Source organism: Phalacrocorax carbo, chromosome 1, assembly GCF_963921805.1.
Source record: "Phalacrocorax carbo chromosome 1, bPhaCar2.1, whole genome shotgun sequence".
Classification (NCBI taxonomy): Eukaryota; Metazoa; Chordata; class Aves; order Suliformes; family Phalacrocoracidae; genus Phalacrocorax; species Phalacrocorax carbo.
This window is the reverse complement of record NC_087513.1, coordinates 208,619,132-208,638,733: the sequence shown is the minus strand read 5'-3', so window position 1 is coordinate 208,638,733 and position 19,602 is coordinate 208,619,132. Positions and strand designations below refer to the sequence as shown.

Below are 19,602 nucleotides of genomic sequence, written 5' to 3'. Positions count from 1 at the left end.
TGTTATGTGCACTTACAGTCTTGCAAGGAAGCAGCAGAAACCTCATCTTTTTCATCTTTAAAACTGCATTCACACAGTTAAACAAAGAAGACATTAGAATGGAGCATAAGAGGTCAACACTATTCTATGCAGAGGACTCTGAGCCAGAGAGTCAACTGGCTTCTCTGACCTCTTTATTTCCCTTTCTTTTCCATGGTTCTTTACTACAAAACCCTTCTTTAAGTGACACTTGTTTTCACAGTGTGAGAATCCTACTAGGGATGTCCCTCTGTAGCAGTCTTCGGGGCATCCTGGTAAGGGACCTGTCCACAGCATCCTTTAGGACCTGAATCCAAGCCAGCTTGCTAACGCTGCCAACTGCGACACATATTGGTGCCCAGTACTTCTCAAGAACCAGGGCTGTGTCCTTTAGTCTTATGCAGCCTCAGAAGAGGAGAGTCAATAAGCCATGGGCAGATGCTCACTTTGCAAGTGCAAGAGAGGAGAAAATGTTCTTGAGGGAAAGTTCGGAAGAGGAACGGGATCATGAGAGCACCTCTCAGGCTGGTGCACCCGGAACACTACCAACAGCTACTACAGGTGGTTTGCTCCCACCCCACTGACTATACCAGAAGGGAGTTAGGGAAGACTCACACAATCCCTTCTACCAGATCAGCTTTTGAAGCAGAAAACTGCTAGTGGGGTGTAAAATACTCAGCCAACAAAGCTGGAACTGGACAAAGACATTCCATAGTCTAATTGCGTGTCTTTTCTGGTTTACAATTGTATTGTTTCAGACCATAATATATTTCCCTGGCACAGTAAAAAGGCATTGCCAGGTCTTAAAAAAAAAAAAAAAAGTGCCAGGGATCTCCAAAGACAATATATCTGAAGACAATATATCCTTTGAATAATAACAATACAGGTCAGTGAGAGTTGTCTTCTGTGCATCCTGTTTGTAAACCAACACTATAAATCATGAAAATTACAGAAGTAGTCAACAATTTTTAAAAATGCAACTTTTGTATATAAAACCAGATTATGTTGCAAGCAAGATATTGCCATGGACAAAAACATATGCAATCTCTGCGCAGTGAGATGGAAATCTATTACTTTTATCTTCTGGGCCACTGAACATCCTAGCTGCATAAAAAGATGAACTGTTCTGAGCGTAAAAAAATGTTTCAGTTTGTATAGGCTATCTCTCACAGCAAAATATTAGCTAATTTCAACATCAGTAACTTAAACATTACACTCTAAGATAAAATCCCAAAATATTTTCATACAAACATAGCTGGAAACAGATAATAACCCTCACCCTTCAAAGGGTGGCATCCTTCGAGCAGACTGGTACTTACCGCCTGTTACACTTTGCTATTTCATCAAAAAGAAGCTTCCACCGGGGCCGCCCAATCAAAAGCCTTGAGTTTAAAGCTTGATATTTTTCACCAATTATTTTCTGCAAGAAACAAAAAATTCCATTCTGCCTGATTTGCAAATTGCCTCATATCACCCAGGGCTCCCATATCTGACATTGGCTGACTTACAATATCGCTGAGGTATAAAACCTGAGCACAAGTATCAGACAGTTGTGATTAAAACTGCAGCCATTTCATGCACCGATACCTCTGCTCACTGCCTTTTCAATGGCTCTCCTTGGTGTTCGTTATAGATTGTTCCTCATGCAGCTGCTCATTAATCTCCCCATTACTTTTAAACCAATTTATTTAAGCCATAAAGCAATAACCACGCTCCTATTATTCATTCCCCCATTGGCTTTTAATGCTAAGCTGGAAGAAACACTGCTGATGCAAAAATCATGTTTCTGTCTGAAGTCTTTTTTTAACTTTGTACGAGTAACTATTAAGATGACTAGGTCTGAAAAAGTAACAAGGGAAATCTTACAATTCTCCCTGAGAGTAGTTTGCCAGCTGTCTTGAGCTGCCGTAACAGCAGAAAGCAGCCAAAACTGCTCCCTGGATGGTTCCCAACCCATTCCAGCAGTGCTAACTCACCAGCATTTCGATAAGGTCAAATGCCCTTCCATTGCAAGGCATTCGCTTTCTTTGGTTTTCTGTCCTAATGCGATAGAAAGATAGAAGTTGCATCTTATCTAGGCCAGCAGATTCACTCCACTGCTGAATGACCTGAAACATCGCTCGTACCAGTGCAAACACAGAGCCTTGGTTAACTCATCCTCTGTTGGCCTTTTATATTCAAGAGGCATTTGCTGAAGGGTGGTCTTGGCTCCCTGTTGTCACACAGGCATGCTACTTCTGAGCAAAGGGAGCGTGAAGCGGAACTGCCCCAATTTGGGTAGCACTCAGCACTTTGGACTAACATCAGTGAACAGAGAAGCTGTATGGCAATGGAGAGTTGAGTTTAACTCCCCCTTGAGAAATCACGAGCAGCATTGTATTTCATGCCACTTTTGTCCAACAGCCACAAAAGAAAAGTGACTTTAAAGAAAGACTTAAAACAAAGTTGACTTTAAATTCAGTAACTGCATGAAAGACATTACTACAGTCTTGCTGTGTCATTGCAATGCATTCTTGCTTCAGGTTTTCATTTTAACCTAACAATTGCATATCAGGTTCACCAGTTAGGTATTTTCAAGCACCCCATTCCAGTTGACATACATCATCCAGGCTTTAAATCTGTGGAGTACTGTTCATAACTACTGTAGCTATCACATTATTTAGACTACTGGATAGCGTTCCTACCAGATCTGTGAATATTATGCTGTCTCGACCAGATACCAGGCAGAACAAAATCCTTTGGGCATGGTTTCTCACTGCATTTCATGTTTTGTACTAATTGTTAGGCTTGGTTCTGGGACCGCTGCAGTCAATGGAAAGCTTCCAGACGCAGCAGGGTAAAGAACCAGGCCTAGGCTCATGTGTTAAATAATGTAAAATGAAGATCATAAGCATAAATAGCTATGGGAGATGCCAAGATCTGAGGAATTAGCCCAGCTCTGGGGTTGGTAATACATGACAATCGGCGGTTCAGTATAATTTCCAGTCTCATGCATCAAGAGATTTGTAACTTTTGTCTATATCTGAGGCAAAGAAATACAAAGCTTTTAAAAATAGCTAGTTTCTCTCAAAATATTTATTTGAAAAGAAGATTTGAGCTTGCAAGCGCCTAGAACTATTCTGTTTTGATTCTTCGCCCAGAAATGATGCAGATTTCCCATAAATCACGGCCAACTGTCTGGTCTGTGGCCTGGCCTGAAAGGACCTCTTTCCTAGAAAAGGAAGACGTGGATTTCTGCCCACATCTAATCAAGTTAAGGTTACTAGACTAGATTCTCTTAATGCTGTGGGGATGGACTTGCTTTCTTGTCCTAGCAATGAATCAGTCACCTGAGTTTATGGCCTCATTTCCTGTTTTTACCATCTGCAGTAATTCCCTTTTGCCTTTGACTGACAGTTTGCATTGTCTACTACCCCAAGGTCCAGTTCGGTTTACAAACAGCATTTAGCCACATACCTGTATTCCATCTGTTTGACTGAGGTACAGCTGGATGTTTATATAGTCTGGTCGATTCTCCTGCCAAAGCTGGGAGGATGATAAAAACAGCTAGTGAAAAAATATCCCTTCTCTTAATGTAAGCGTAAAGTCACTTGTGCCTACTAGTGCTTGTGCCTGGGAGACCTGTGTTTCAGCATCAGTGAAGTAAGCTTTTTAATGAAAAAGATACGCTTGCCTAGCACCCCTTCGTGCACTCCAGAATGTCGCACATCATGCTGTAGAAAATATTATTTTAGGAAGCTACACTGCTCTTAAAATCTACCTGAAATTGTAAATCCTCCTGCCTTCTCAACCTGCCTACTAGCCAAATGGCTAAAGGCCACCCAGACTCCCCAGCTTGCACGTTCTTCTTCCATCTTGTAACTTTCACAGACAAGCATCCAAACTCCTGGTACCTGGCAACACTGTGCAATGAAATACTGGTGACAGATACTCAAACTGTTTTGTGCAGCTCCAAGAATAAACAGGCGCTGGGTCAGGTAGCCCAAGCAGACGTACTGCTGGAGCATGCTTGTTTTGAGCAAGGATGCCTTATTCTATAGCATGCCAGTTGTGTGGTGTGGACACACCCTGCATTTATTAAGGTGTCAGAATCCCTCCAAAAAGCACCCATTACCTTGTTATGCAACATACAGAGCAGATCTGCAAACCAGCGGAAAGATTCAATGTCCCTGCACACCCAAATGAAGTAGAGTCTTCTCAGCTTGTAGCATTTCCAGCCGTCACTTGAAAATAAAATGTTTGGGTAATTAAAAATTATAATTTAAAAAGGAAACATTGATTAAGATGCTTTATATTTATTAGTGGAAACCTGAACTCCCACTAGAAGCTAACTGTTAAATTGTTCTTCATCCTGTGATCCACCAGACACTGAAATGACCAATGCACCCTGTTATCATGCTGAGAATATTAAATCTCTAGCACAGAGCTAACAACCTTCACAGATACTGTTTCCACATTAGGAATCTGTCAGCTATGCAGATGATTTGGACCGCAAATATGGATTCATGCATCAAACTTTTATTTCAAAGAAAAGCAGACATTCTAAGTTCAAGTGTATTATGTCAATTCTTTATTAGGTTTATAAAGCGACCCATAAGAGGAAAATATTGACAAATGCAGTAATGTCAGGGCTTTATTCTGCCTTTCTATGTGAAAGGCTCTGATTGATTATAATTAATACTCTTGCAAAATCACAAAGACCAAATCAAATCAGAGCTCCATTGTGTTAGGGACTTGTGTGATATATTACAGTCCTCAGAAAATGCTGGTGGGGAGAGTGCAGTCATGGGCAGATTCTGGCTTTGCATTTATTAAAACAGGACTCTCGTGTCAGATTTCTTATGCAAATAAAACACAAATATAGCAGAAAGGAAGGACTGGAATGAACTAGGAAAGAAAATAGAAGTAAAAAAAATCCTGATGATTAATGAGTTCAAACAGAGCACAAATATCCAGGAAGTATCTCCTTAGTTAGCCAATGCTGTTTTCTGTTGTTCTGATCACTGAAATAGCCAGTGCACAGATTGTTTCCTTCTTTTCCTCCTAAAATAATTTTCAGACAGAGAAGGCCATAGCCTCCCAACTTCAAATGCTAACCCCAGGAGCCAACCCCAGTTGAAAAGATTCATGATACATCGCACAATATCTATTATTCATTTTTTCAAACTCTAGGGCTGCTGGCATATCCGTCCAGGGTACTGTATTAATAGGTCTACCTAAGTGATGACTCTAATCACTGCCTTACCTCCCCATACCCCTAGCCTCCACTGTATGCCGAGGAGCAAGGATGGAGATGTTCTCAGCCGCATGTAGGGGCTGAGAACTCGCCTTCTGTGGAAACTCCCCACAGAGAGAAAAAAAGTGCTCTAAGACTGGAAGGCACAGTGTCTTTCAAGTCCTGATTTCAGGCTTTTTCTTTGCAAACTGTTGACCTGCCGAGCAGGATTTCCTCCATCTTTTTCTAACTGCCTATACTAAGACAAGCCCTTAGGAAGGGTCACAATCTGGTCAGATGTGACAAGATAACTAGAAGCAGTAGCAGGGAAAATAAGTGTCTTTCACCAAAGAAAGGATAAAAGAAGAGAAAAATGCAAGGCATTTGGTATTGAGTGGCTGTAGCTCAGTAATAAAACACCACTCTCGGTGATGAAACACTGCAGCTGGATAAAGAGGCTGGACTGTAAGACTTCATGAAACAAGTCATGCTTAGATTTAAAATAGCACCTCAGGCACATATGCTTGGGCCTACCTCCAGCAGGATATATTATGCAATAAAGTTGAAATTCCCCATTACAACCAAATTCACATGTATATAACACTTCTTGTGATTTCTATTCTACCACTGCCCATAATAACTGCCATTATTTATAGACCCTGCTGCATGAAAGCCACTAGCTTTCCTTGGTGTAAGTTGTATTTGCTTAACAATAGGGCATAGGGTTCAACAGTTAAGTGGAGGGAAGGGCAGGAGCAGGAATTAAATTGTGTACATACGACAGGAACACAACTGAGCAGGAAGCAAATGACTGTGTCGACAGGCTTCTGACCTCCCCCAGACCTGCATGTCCTTGACACAACAGGACTGGCCCCCGCTGCTCTGCAGCGCTGGCATCGTAAGGCAGTTTGCATGTTCGCACCTGCCAATTTCTGCTTCTAAGCCAGGGAAAAGACAACAGGCAGATCGTCCACTAAACCAGTTCTTTGTTGATGTTCAAATACTGAGAAGGAAAGCAGGCTTAGACTGTTACTTTTTCCCAGGATCACAGAATGATTCCCCTGTATAATGTTACAGTGCATAAGGGGAAGATTGGCTAAAAAGGCAGGTTATGGGATTGGCTGCTTGAGAGGCCATTTATGGCTTTATCCAGACAAATGGACATTGCAAAAGCTTTTGGACACTAACCTTCTACAGCAGTGTCTGTGCAAGTTCCTACAGCCTCTGACAACACAGTGGTAGAGGCAAACATCTCATTACCTCCTGTTGGCCCATCATTATCATCTGTGACATTTTTACTAAGCACTGTCAAGGATAATCCATCACGAGAAAAATGGTCATCTTATCCTCCTGGGCCCCAGGCTTTTAGCGAAAATGTACCCTCTTTTTGAAAGGATGATCAATACACTCTCAGGAAAAGAAAATGAGGGAGCCCAAGATGGTCTCTGAGGGCTGCAGCACTATGAGACAAGTGGGGCTGATAATTTTCAGAAGTGCTCAGCACTGTCAGGTCCAGCCCAATCAAGGACAGAAGAACGTGCACAGCATCTGAAGCCCAGGCTTTAACTTCACTTTCATGTCACAGTGGGCTATTGGCATGTTCATGTTAGAACAAATGCTTCAGATGTGCACTGTAAAACCCTCTCAAAGCCAGCTAGCCTTTCAAGACTTCAGGGAATGTTTGCTGCTTTGGTTGGCTGTTTATATAGTGCCTGTGAAAGCGGGGTGCTTAACCTGTGACTGGAGCTCTCAGGCAATAATCTAGCAAAAAAAAATAAATCAATAGCAATCATAAAAGCAAGCCTATTTCACACAGCACAAGATTTGATGGGAACCATGTTGCCAATGTGACAGGGAAACAAGAGGTGAAAGGTTTGGTCTGAATAGAATGTCAAAGGTTTTCAATTAAAAAAAAATAAAAAAGAGAAAGAAGAAGAAAAATGTAAAGAAAAAGGCATACCTAAAATTTAAACTTTTCAAATGGAGTTAAATATCCAAATACTATCTGAATCCAAGTTGATCCCTTTTCTTTAAAACCTTAAGCTTACACATTTACAGAAGTCAAACAGACCAGGAGAGCTGGCCCTGCATTTCCAGCAGAAAGACTGTCACAACTTCCTGACTCTCGAAAACTTACATAGTCCATAGCCTCATCTAAGCCTGGGGAACAAGTCTAGCTGAAGGGCTGTGACTACATTAATTACAGGCTAGGCTGGTGGCAGGCTATAAAGGTTAGCGACACTGTTCCAGCTCAGGTGCATTACTGGCACAACTCTGCCACAACTCTTTGGGTTATAAAGCCTGCATGAGATGATTAATACTCCTCAGGGGACATCCCAGTCCACTGCCTCTCTCCAAGGAGTCATTCATACACTGGAAGTCTTTCTGACATATGGTAAACTGGGGGGAAATGGCTTTAAAAGGCTTAAGCTCACTTACAGCAGTGTGTTGAGTACTGATGCAAATGGTGTAACTCCAATACCTCCAGCCACGCAGAGGCTGACCTCGTAGTTCAGGGATTCCTCAAAGGGACTTCCAAAAGGTCCATCCACATACAGTCTGCAGAAAAAGCAAAAGGAACACTTTTAGAGGAAGCTGCTAGAATCAGAGAAGAGAGGAAAAGAAAATCGGGCTGGAATTAACATCCCACAAAGAAATTGTTTTAATTTTTTATTAGTCTTGGGATGCAGAATATGAAAACCTTTTTCCTGGAAAGCTTTATGTGGAGAGAAAGAAACGTAAAAGGGGCATGAAAAACTGTTATATGAAATCTCTTGGCACTTTCCATGATTAGATAAGCCATTTTTTAATCAAACAGGTGGAGGTGACTGAATTATGACTGCCCTTTGTGTCTGGTATTAGAAGGCAAAGAAAGTGCTGCACTGGAAAGAAAAACCGCTTGGTGGGTCAGAAGCAGGAAGAGAAATTGGCTAGCCCTGCCTAGGAGGTTCACCTCTCGAACATCAGAAATAGCTGAGATGGACAATGGGGTATTAAAATCTATTTTTCTTGGCTTCTCATAATGCTTTTCAAGGGCCTACGGGGAATGAAGAAGAGGTGACATATATCAATCCTGCAGTGAGTGAGAGGAACAAATTCACATCTGTCTAATCCTTCACTTCACATCCAGACCCTTGGGAATGGGATCTATCCCAATCATACAGGCTATCTGAAGAGGCAGAAAACCCACTGAGTTTACCTCTTTAACTCACACTTCTCATTCTTATAACAGTCTTGTCTACCTGTTTTTAAAGATCATTTAGGAGACTGAGTCCCATTTCCAACACATTTTTAATATTTCATATACTGCTGGAAAGTCAGTTGAATATAATTTAAAAATGGGCTTTCAGGCATCTCCAAAAGTTTGACCTCCTAATCTTTCCTACACTGCTGAAAGTCTGACCAAGGTCATCCATAGGTAGCTCAAAATTTATCAGCTGTAATATCTCTAATAAAATTCACATACCCCCTAGCCTACTTATGGAATACCAACTGCATATCTTACTTCAGTAACAGATTCACCTTTTGAAACTATTATGAAGAGAACTTGAACACTACATTTTGTCAAGGTCTATTCTGTGTATGAGTGGCTCACTGGATTACCACATTTTAGGTAACTGGTCAATACAGCAAAGTATGGTGGGACCAGCACTGCATTCCGTGGCTCAGTGACTAGGTATTTGCTCACAGCTCGGCTGACTGACATCAAACTCATCCACAAAAGTTCCAACATATATATATCTTTATACACACACACACACAATGGTACTATTATGCAACTAAGCTAGGCATACTGTTTGTTTAATAAAGGACATAAGCTTCTCCTTTATACCATCAGCCAGAGAATTAAAGGCAGAGGAGACGTCTCTTCCCAGACAAAGTCTTCCAACCCTCCCTCTCATTCTTTCCTTGAGGGCTGGGTCTCAGCTGTAACTTAAGATCTCAGTCTGGTCTCATTTCTTTCAGTTTTGTGGTCTGACCCTTGGCATCTTACCAATCAAGTCTTGTTTGGGTGACTTTGGCCAATATGGTCCTTTCTAGGAAATTTCTTCCAGACCTCTGCTATTGCTGACATCTTGATTCCTCATATGTTAGTCTCTTTCTTCTACTGTGTCTTATCTAAACACAGATAAGTACCTACTTTCTGATGGATCTGGAGGCAAAGAGGCTGAGCCTTAACTATGCCCTGTCTTATAAATTCCTTTCTTTGCTCTTGGTGTCCTACCTGGAAAGAGGGAGAAGACACTGGGGCACCCACAGCCATCATCAGAAAGCATTGGAAGTGCTGGCAGTAGACATTTTTAAATAACCAAAATTCCTCACTGATGCTCATAACTAATCAATCTGCAACCCATATATGCTTGTTCTTATTTCTGCCTTTGTATTCTGAAGTCACTACAGTATTCTACAAATCTTCTCTTGGAGAATATCAAAGCTTTTCAATGTCAGGTATGTTAGTACCAGCATGATGAGAATACTAGAAAAACAAATTCACTCTTAACTTAGGAGAGATAAATTATTTTGCACAATGGGGCCAAAACAAACTTAACTGGACATGTGTGTATAATATAAACACAACTTTAAGTATCTTCTCATTAAATGCTTCCTGTTACATAACACTTTATACCCCATTTGCTTAACAAGGGTTTATTTTCCACTAATGAAATGATACCATTACTGGTGCAGAGTGCAGCAGCAGCTGCTTTAAGAAATCTTCTAAATGTTGCCCTATCATTTGACTGAGAAGGTAAAGGAGCATCTCTTATTTAAATAAGCAACAGGGGAAACGTAGGGAAGCAGGTCATTACTCTGAAATGAATCTAATCCAGGGGACATTTTGAGAGAAGTCCGCAAATGTAATGGGTCTCAGATGTATATGCCAACAGAGATCTAATTTGGGGAGATCAGTTAGGGGAAAAAAACCCCAAACCTTTCTGGATAATGAAGACCAGCAACTGGGGTCCACTGTCCTTCCTGCCATACCTCTTACACATATGTTACCCTAATCAGATCCTGCCTAGCTGGTAAAATCTGGAGAATCGCTTCTAAAGATATGCAGGGCATAAGCATACGCCTGAGGGCAATTCCTTGCATTTTGCACAACCAGCACTAACCTTTGGATATACAGACTTAAAGCCAACATTTTGGGGGGAAAACACAAGCAAACAAAACAAAAGCAAGCTAGCAAAGGAGATTTTCCCAGAAATTATCACAGTGGATGTGACAATAGTCATATACTGTAGGGGTGCCACTTAGCAGAATTGCGCTTAAGCCTACTTGAGGACTATCTGAAGTATGTATGTATGTCTGATCTCAGAAGGGACTAAGCAACTCCTGGGAAGTCTGAATGCCACTGAATACCACTGACATGATCAGGAGTTGAAACATGCAAAACTAGATCTGGTCACTGCAAACCAGTCAAGCACAGTGTATAATTCCATGCCAGAAATTTAAGAAACAACCTTCAGTTAAATATGTATTTTGGTCAGACTGCTCCAGTTTGTGGCCCATTAGACCCATCTGGCCTGCAAAATATTTCTATCTGCCCACTGCATCTTCCTCTGAGGGAGTAAAGAGCAGTTGTTTGGACAGCAAATGCAGTCAGAGGAGCCAAGAGCTCCTGCTGTGCCCGCATGCGGCCCAGCACAGAACAGCCAGAAGTCACCACTTCCAAGTGCGAGAAAGAGAAATGGAGAAAAAGCTGGAGAAATATTGCTACTGCGTTAACCCACTCCACAAGACTGCCTGAAAAGACTGATTCCAAAGATAACATGACCTCCCCAAAAGATTTTGTTGCATGTCGTAAACATGTACTATTTCATCCCATTTTACTATGGGCATAATTTATAACTGAAAGAAATGGGACCCTGGTGTCTTGATGGAGGTGGTCAGTTAGGAATTGATCCTTCTTTTATTCAAGTCAGTGGAAGTAAAACCCCCCTCCTGACACCACATTAAACAGCGTAGGGATGAACAGAGCCGCGATTCAGCCATGGACTTTTGCAGAGATTATGCAACTTTCACTTCTTGTCAACATGTCCCTCCCTTCATTTAGTAGCACTGAAAAGTTTTGCATAAAAGCAATTCATTATTGCAAATGAAATCTCACAGCATTCAATAGAAAGACAAAGCAAGGGGGGTGAGATGACTTTTTGTTTCTAGAGTTGCGCCCCAGATACATCACACCACCATGCTATGCTCTCCTATCCTCCCAGCTTTCAGTTAATTAAAATGAAGGAAGGGAATGGAATTTTGCTAAAAGGTTAGAAATTCCCCCTTCAGGCAAACTTATTCAAATAACGAGTTGTTCTTTTCACATGTATTCATTTCCAGTCTTAAGAGTGCTCTCAGTTATTCTGGCACAATTTCTTAGCTCACAAACAGAAGAAACGCTCCTCAAAGCAGAAGATATCATAAAAAATAGCAGAGCACATTATTAAAAAGCATCTTACAGATAGCTGGTGAACATGTTTTCTATTTAAAGCACACTTACATTCTACAGTTCAGTGGTACAGAAATATCCCAGCAAGCACCAAGACAGATTGTTCCAGCGCTGGGCAATGCAACTGCAGTAAATGGGGCTGTCCCTAAAGCAAGGGACACTGTCTCAGGGACACAGGCAGCTGTACTGCTTTTGAGACCCAAGTTACTATCTTCCTTAAGGAACTGAATAGTAATGTGTGGAGACACCTGCCCACATCTCTGCTGGATTTGGACCTCAGTGCCATGCTTGACTGCAGGGTGTCGGTGGCCTTAGAGAAGTTTAATGCTTACCTTGTACTTCACTACCCAACTGCAAATGTGGATATCATATCATAGCTTTTTTCCCCAGGCTTTTTGGGAGCTACTGTGAGACATTATGAGGGATATTAGTGGAAAAACAGATGGATAGGGGAGTTAATTCAAGAGCTTATAGAAAATTTAATTAAAGAAGTATCAGCATTTGCAAGTTGAACAAAATGCTTGGATATGAAGTACTGCACAGAGCACAGAAGGTGAAGTTTGTGGCAAAACTCTTACTAATGTCAACAGAGAAAGGATTTCACCCAGCAGTATGAGGTTTTATATCCTTGGAGTAGTATTCAGTTTGTTATTAAGACCCGGGTGCAGGTATCCTTGTGTAAGCATATGGAGTAAGTCCCCGATACAGTCGGAAGAGGTGCAGTCAATACAGTTAATGGAGCCTAGAGAGAGATTTAGGATGTGATGAACTGCTTTCTGTGTCTACAGACTGTACTGACTCAATTAACAAGGCCTTAGAGATCAGTGTCCCTCTGGAACAGCTGAAGGCCAAGCAGAAGTGAAATGGCATTAGACGCCTAGCCTGAGGCATCCAAATCCAGATCTAGGTCTCCACTGAGAAAACTGGAGCTCAGATACCTACCTCACACACAGACACCCACCGGCTGCAGATGAATCCCTCCCCTGATCCCCTGATATCCTACGGCAATCCCATGCCACTGACTTCAATAGGTTTTGGATAAAGTTCTCCAAAATCAAAATAAAATCAGCTAAACAACCCTCCTCCCATGCTCGTTCTTCTCTTTAACTTGTCCTACTAAAACCACAGCCATGACGGATCCAGCCTGAGAACTCCGCAGAACCGACTGATGGCTGCAATGATCTCCTTACGCTTTTCTGCTGCTGTAACTTTTATGCACCAGAGAGATGCCATCACCTCCCTCTGATAACCCACATTACCAGCCTCCACCCCCACGTGATAAATATTCAAACAAGTGCCTTCACGTTCCTCCCACACTGCCCTTCATGCCTGCGAGGAAATCTCTGTAAACATCTGCAAAGCTATTTCATTACCTCCTTTCAAATTACTTCTTAAGACTCCTCTTTCCTCTAATACCTAAAAATCCCAATAAACCAGAAGTTGACGGTAGTTAGGCTGCTGCTGTGCTCGCCGTAGCTCAGTCGTATTCTGGCCCAGTACTGTCTCACTGTTTCCCTGAATTTTGCTGTCTGATTATATCCATCTGTTGTCTCCTGTTCTAGTTTAAGTTGGTTGGGTCAGGACAGTCTCTCTCCTGTGTGACTGTGTGTATCAAGATGGCTTCCTGATGCATGACTGGTTCTTCACGGCACTAGGATAATACAGATAAATGAAGAATTACTGGAAGCTTTCCAAGTCTGAAACTTATATCAGAGGCAAACGTTCATATTGTAGGCTTGCAGAAAGCAAAACTGACTACAGAAGTGTTTCCGATCACTTTGGAGTCTAAGGCTCAATTCAGCTTTCAGTAAAAACTTAGCTACAACAAATTACATTATTTTATTTTTCAAAGAAGCTGCACTTACTCCCATCAAAGATTTTCAAATATTTTCTGCAGCAAAAATCAAAACAGCCGCTTCATCTTTTGAAGTTAACATATGACACTTCATGTCATTATTTAAACCTCAATTAATAACTGTACACTCTAACACTATTTTTCCAGAGGGCTTGTGATTATTGACAGCATTTCAGTACCAACAGCCTTTTACAGACGAAGAACCATCACTGAACAAAGCACATCATCCTTCGTTTGTATAGATTTCTGAAAATACAATGGCTTTCATGGTTTAAAAGTGTAACAAAATGTGACATCTGGCAAGTGAGATCAGAGATTCCCACGTGTTCTCCTGACATTGTGAAGGATGATGTTTTCATTAAAGAAAACAAAGGCCCCTTAGACGTTTAAGCTTGCAAAACCCAGTGGGTCCAATTAACTTTATATACTATTTTGTGCAACATTGCAAAGGGTTATGATTCTAATTCAGATTTCATTAGGCATCCTCTCTTTTTAACAGCTTGAGTTTAATTTCTGATTGATTATTCACATTTTTTCCTTTCAACTTCAAACATATTCTTACAATATGTGCTAGAGCTTGTAGAGTTTCCTTCTTTCTTCTACAGAAGCTGCTTCCTTTATCAGTTGGTGAAACATCCAATTGTAACAGCATAGATGGCTCAAAACTCTACAGAATCAATTTGCATCAGATTTTCTTCTCATAGAAACATGCCAAATTACTCTGATTTTTAAAATTCTAGGAAAGCTATTGATTTTAGTACATCTCAGTTCCATTTATTTCTCCCTAGCTGTGCAAAACAAAATTAAATCACTCATTTTTCAGTTTATTATACTCACAAGGACCCAGAGATGACTGAAGAAGAACTTCAATTTCTACAACATCCTTAGCACGAGAAAATATGTTGAAGGCATGATGAAAATGGCAAGAAAGTGGGAAAGCAGAGCAGGCACTTGCATTTTCATGGATAAAGCTCTTCTATAAACCCAGAACTGAGATCCATGGTTTTCTATGAGACACGGTGCAGGTTCAAGGAGAAGATGAACCCACTGGAGTACACTGGAACGCTACAGCAGCAAAATTTGTACGACTACCTACGGGGAGCTGGACTTGCAACAGAGGAGTGAGGAGGATGGTGGTGGCAGGGAAAAGAACCCCATAATTATGAATGAAAATTTCAAAAAAGCACAGAGTAAGAACTTCCACTGAAGGCAACAGAAAACTGACTTGCACAACTGACGGACACCCTTGTAAGCATGGCTCTTCCTTGTTCCGGACTCCTAAAAACCAATCTGAAGGAAATTTCTCAGACCAAGTACATTTTCCTTAGAACAGAATAAAACTGTCTAAATATTGCCTAAAGTATTTATGGAGACCCCATATTTCCTGTTACTCATTGCTGACTATTTTAGGAGAGAAGCAACAGTTTACACCATTCACTTCATTAAAAAGGTCTGTAAAACCACTATGAGAACTACAATCAAGTATAATTATGTATTTAGACAACTTTGTTCTCTGAAAGTACGTGTACTTTCTGTACCAAATTCTTAGGTCAATATTCTTAATTAATATTCTATTAATTCTTCTCCGTGGCAGCTTTTTTACTGTAATTTTAATAAAATGTTTCCAAAATGCATTCCTTTGATTAAAGTTCACACATGATTTAATTTTATTTTAACAAGAAATCCAATTTTCCACTTATTTCATTACCAATTACAGTATCTATTTTGTAAAGTGCCTTGCTTCTCTGTTAACTTGTCTCCTACCAATTTTGCCTCAGCTGATAAAGAGTATTTGTACTGACCACACCACTTATAGTAACTTGCCTTTTGAACATTTAGTTTGTTACATCATAAAGTGATAAGATGCTGCAGATCAGCAACCACAAGCAGGGTGAGCGTGTTTGTCATGTTCCTCCACAGCTCATTCGTTGGCACAGTAGTTATCTGTCCACTCCACTGCAAACACGTTTTCTGCTTTAGAGTAATCCACTTCCACATTTGACCTTTTGTCTCTTTCAATATTTAGAGGAAGCTTTTTCTTGCCTATACTGTTCCCTTTGGCGGTCATCTCAGAGTTGCCATCTGCCAGATGGCATGGTCCTTCTCACAAGCAGTGCTGATACTAGCACTGAGCCCTCTTCCTCACTTGGTAAACTATGCTCACTAAGGCACGATATCCCACATCCCCATGTCAGTGGAAATACCTGCAGCATCAGTATCTCGGTACTGTTGGAAACTTGAAACAACTGAAGCATACTGATGCAACTGGATTGCAGATTTCAGACGTCGATTCAAATTTTTCACACCTCTAATTATTAGGTATTAACCAGCATCAGAGGACTAATGCAATTCCCTCAGCCAGGGTTTGGTTATTTTCAAGTTAAGTAGAAAGTCTACATGGGAGTTTAGGATTCAGGAAAGCCTTGGCAGTTAGTACGTACATGAGATGTAGTAGTCCCCCACGCCTGACAGCTGCTTTGCTCTTACAAATATACTTGGAGGCATAAGGTCAAAATACTTTTTTTGATAGACTGGGGGCAGAAGACTGCTCAAACTAGACATCCACACTGCCAGTAGGCTTTCCCAGTCAAGCTCCAATACACCTTAGGGCTAGGGAAAGAAAAGTTGGCACCTGCTGACAAATCCAAAGGATGACAAGGGCAGAAACTAAAATCCTAGCTAGGTACCTGCAGAAACAAAAGGGAAGGAGAAGCAGCTGACTGGAGCACTGGAAGATGTAGCTGGCAGCAGATCAATCCGAAGACAAGGCCAGGCATATCACAATCTGCTCCAAACACAGCCCTTTCAGGCTCTTTGCGCTAGACTAAGTAGAGACGAAGAATTCAAAATGAAGAGAATAATAAGAAGAAAAAAACAAAGAAGGACAAACTGCACAACAAATTCTGCAGTCAGAATGAAGAGGTCAACCCTGCAATAAAATGGGATCCTCAATATACAGTAAACCTAAACACAAATATGCTGCCTAATATGTAATAAACACCCAAGAAAACTTTGCCATGTCTTATTGCTGACTCTTCTGTCTTAAGGTGTATGTTTAGGTAAGTAAAGTGACTTAGTCCAGTCAGAAGCCCATCTTTTCTCTGGAAAACTCTTTTCATAAGGAAATGTCTCTCACAGCTGCACTTCCTTTAAGGAAAGATGCTCTCAATGAGCCTCAGTCCTATAAAGGCCAGTGAATGTGCCTATAGGAGCAGGTTCCCTTCAGGGCAGCTTCATGAAGCAAATAATTACTGGTTTGGGGATTGTAAAATCTATTTGCTTGAATTTAGCTGCCAGGAAGCCTAGAAACAAATTCTCTAAAAATTGCTCAGACAGTTGAGGAGTGACATCTGCAAGATAATGAGAAGGCAAATTCAAATGGCTTCCAGATGTTTGGTGATGGTCAGACAAGCTCATTTCTTCAGACAGACAGCCTCTTATCTGGAAAGTGATACAGAAAACTGGCAAGCCCAAAATGGAAAGAAAGAACACCTGCCGAACGCTAGAGTAAACCATACGCAGTTGCAGTAAAATGGCAGATTAAGGATGAGATCATCCAACTTGGAGAAGGAATTTCTGAAGCCAACATAAGCCCGTAGATGAGTCTGCATACAGACTCACAGGCAGAAGCTTATCAAGCTACCGGAGAATATACTGCATTACATCATAGATGAGCTCAATCCACCCCTGACCATCTTGACCTCTTCATTGTTTTTCTCTGAATACGCTCCAACTTCTTATTTCAAGCTCTGTGTTTTAGAGTGAACAGCCCATTATTGTCTGCACTATTCCAATTTCAGTCCTGCCAAGGCCCTATATAATGGCCCCATTATTCATAGGCGGTAGTGTCATTATTACTACCTTTCTAGACATACAAAGATGCCTCTGTACAGCCCTCTGGCCTCTTAGGTTATTCAAAATAAAGAATTTTTCATCCCTTGAATTTTTAAATTCCTTCAAGCTCTTACCTTTCTATGTACTGTAAGAGTATCCATGATACCACAAAGTGTCTTATTTTTAGCATTTCTATGAGTTTTAAGAAGCTGAGAGAGAGCAGGTCACCCCGAACAAGACAGATGAGCAAGTGACTTCATGAGAGACAGAGAGAGAGGGGACTAATGTTTAAGTACTTCAAATATATAATTCCTCTCATAACCCCTCCCACCCTTACTTTTCCTAAAAGTCCTGAGAGTTACAACCCACTGGGTGCAAAACACTGCTGTAGGGCAAGGTGACGGTAAGGCACTGAAGAGGACAGAGGCTGGACATCACAGCAGAATGCATCTGGCACAGAGTCAGGGTCTAAGCAAAAGGGGCTTTTCCTGTAGGTCCAATACCAGTTCCCACTGATCAGGCTCCCTGAGGTTGCTCTGTGTATATACAGGGAAACCACACTGTGTGTGACTGGTCTTGTCATTCTAGAGAGACACAGCAAATCCTGACTCGTGATACTTCTTGCATAAAATCAGTGTCCTGCAGCTCCACACTGGTCAAGCTGATTCCCATCATGTTCGCTGTCATTGTGAAACACGGATCACAGGACTGTGCCTCAGGTCTGACCTCAAATGCCAGTTTTAATCGGTCAGAGAGGAAGACAAGTCAGGATTTTTAATCCCACCTCCCTCATGCTGATCCACTGTCATTTCCAGAATGTCATCCTCAGCTATGCTCTTTGTTTTGGTGAAACCAGGTAGCAAGACTTTCTCAGACCTCCCCTCCACAAGATCAAAAATGCTTAATTTAATATATTTAATACTCTGATACATGCAGACAAAAGGCTGTTATAAAGTGCTAAGTATAATCCTAACATTTCCCCTGTACCATGTCACTGTTTATTCTCTGAAGATGATAATTTCTCTCTTGGTGAACTATCTGGCATTTCAGCCTATTCCAACTCATCATCCTTTCCTTCCACCCACATCCTGAAATTCGCTAGATCATTCAGAAATTTCAGTCTCTCTGCTCTGAAATATACTATCTTTCCTGGCCGAATATCATTGGAGGACTTAATCAACTTGGTGTTTACATCTCCCTCCTTGTAATGCATTACCTGATATACTGAAAAGAACAAGTCCCAAGATGAATTACTGCATATTTGATACCCCACTCCTTTTAAGACTATCTGCTTAAGACCTGTTTGCTGTTTGCCACCTGTCAGCACTGACTTTCATTTTTTCTTTTTTTCTTTTAAACACACTGGGCTGTATACTGCTACGTCTATTGTGAAAGTGCCCAAAGGTCCCTCTTTCTTAGGAGAACTTGGGCAAGTCAGTTTGTCACCGTGTGACACCATCTACCTGTTACAACAGAATAGTTATATCTCTCAAACAGAGAAGAGCATTGCAATGACTTCATTAAAAGACTGTGAGGCCCATAGATACATCTATAATGGTGGTCATAAACCCCATTAATATATGGATCACAGTCCTTAATGAAAAAATAAAAGGAAGGGAAAAACAACATTACACAAAGCAGTGTTTCTAGAGATTGACTGTTTCACAGTTTCATCCATCTAACTGATGGCTTTTATCTGCAGACCTGACATACGCAGTTTAAAAAAGGGTAAGCAATAGCTTCTTATCTCATTGGAGAAGTCTTGCCAAGACAAACAAGCGAAAGAAAGGGTAAAGATGACTGTGGATAAAGGCACCAGCCCTGTTATTTCCTTTGTTAATTCTATTTCATCAGTTTGGTTACCCCTACGTGACAGTGTTCAAATACTTGAGGGTTTGTTACCACCAGTGACCCAATGATAATAAAACTGTACATGATTTAGAAGAACTTTTGATATTTTTTTTTCTGTGAACAAGTTTTATGGTGCGGTGCCCTTAAACTTTTATCCTCCATGAGACCTTAAAGCGCAGGGAAAACCAAACCCCCAGACTCAGCAAAATCAAGACACTCTTTATGTTGGGTTTTTTTTTTTTTTGATGGACGATAAATATTTCAGTCATGAGCCTTCTCCTTGGACATCACAAGAAGGATGGAACAGGGGAACGAGCCAATTTTAATTGGCTCTTAATTGCCAAAACATTTCCACACGGTGCAGATGCTATTCACTGCTGCTAGAAT

General features: G+C 41.1%; 1 protein-coding gene across 4 annotated transcripts in view; it reads right to left on the bottom strand.

The window, feature by feature from the left end:
* NOX4 (NADPH oxidase 4) overlaps positions 1-19,602 on the bottom strand; it is a 119,798-nt gene that overhangs the window by 12,455 nt on the left and 87,741 nt on the right. For all 4 annotated transcript variants that reach the window (XM_064441391.1, XM_064441392.1, XM_064441393.1 and 1 more), the window contains 4 exons: positions 7,673-7,792; positions 4,133-4,241; positions 3,475-3,543; positions 1,338-1,438 (listed from right to left, as the gene is read on the bottom strand). In XM_064441391.1, the coding sequence (XP_064297461.1) occupies positions 1,338-1,438; positions 3,475-3,543; positions 4,133-4,241; positions 7,673-7,792 (399 nt within the window). The remainder of the gene's footprint in view (positions 1-1,337; positions 1,439-3,474; positions 3,544-4,132; positions 4,242-7,672; positions 7,793-19,602) is intronic.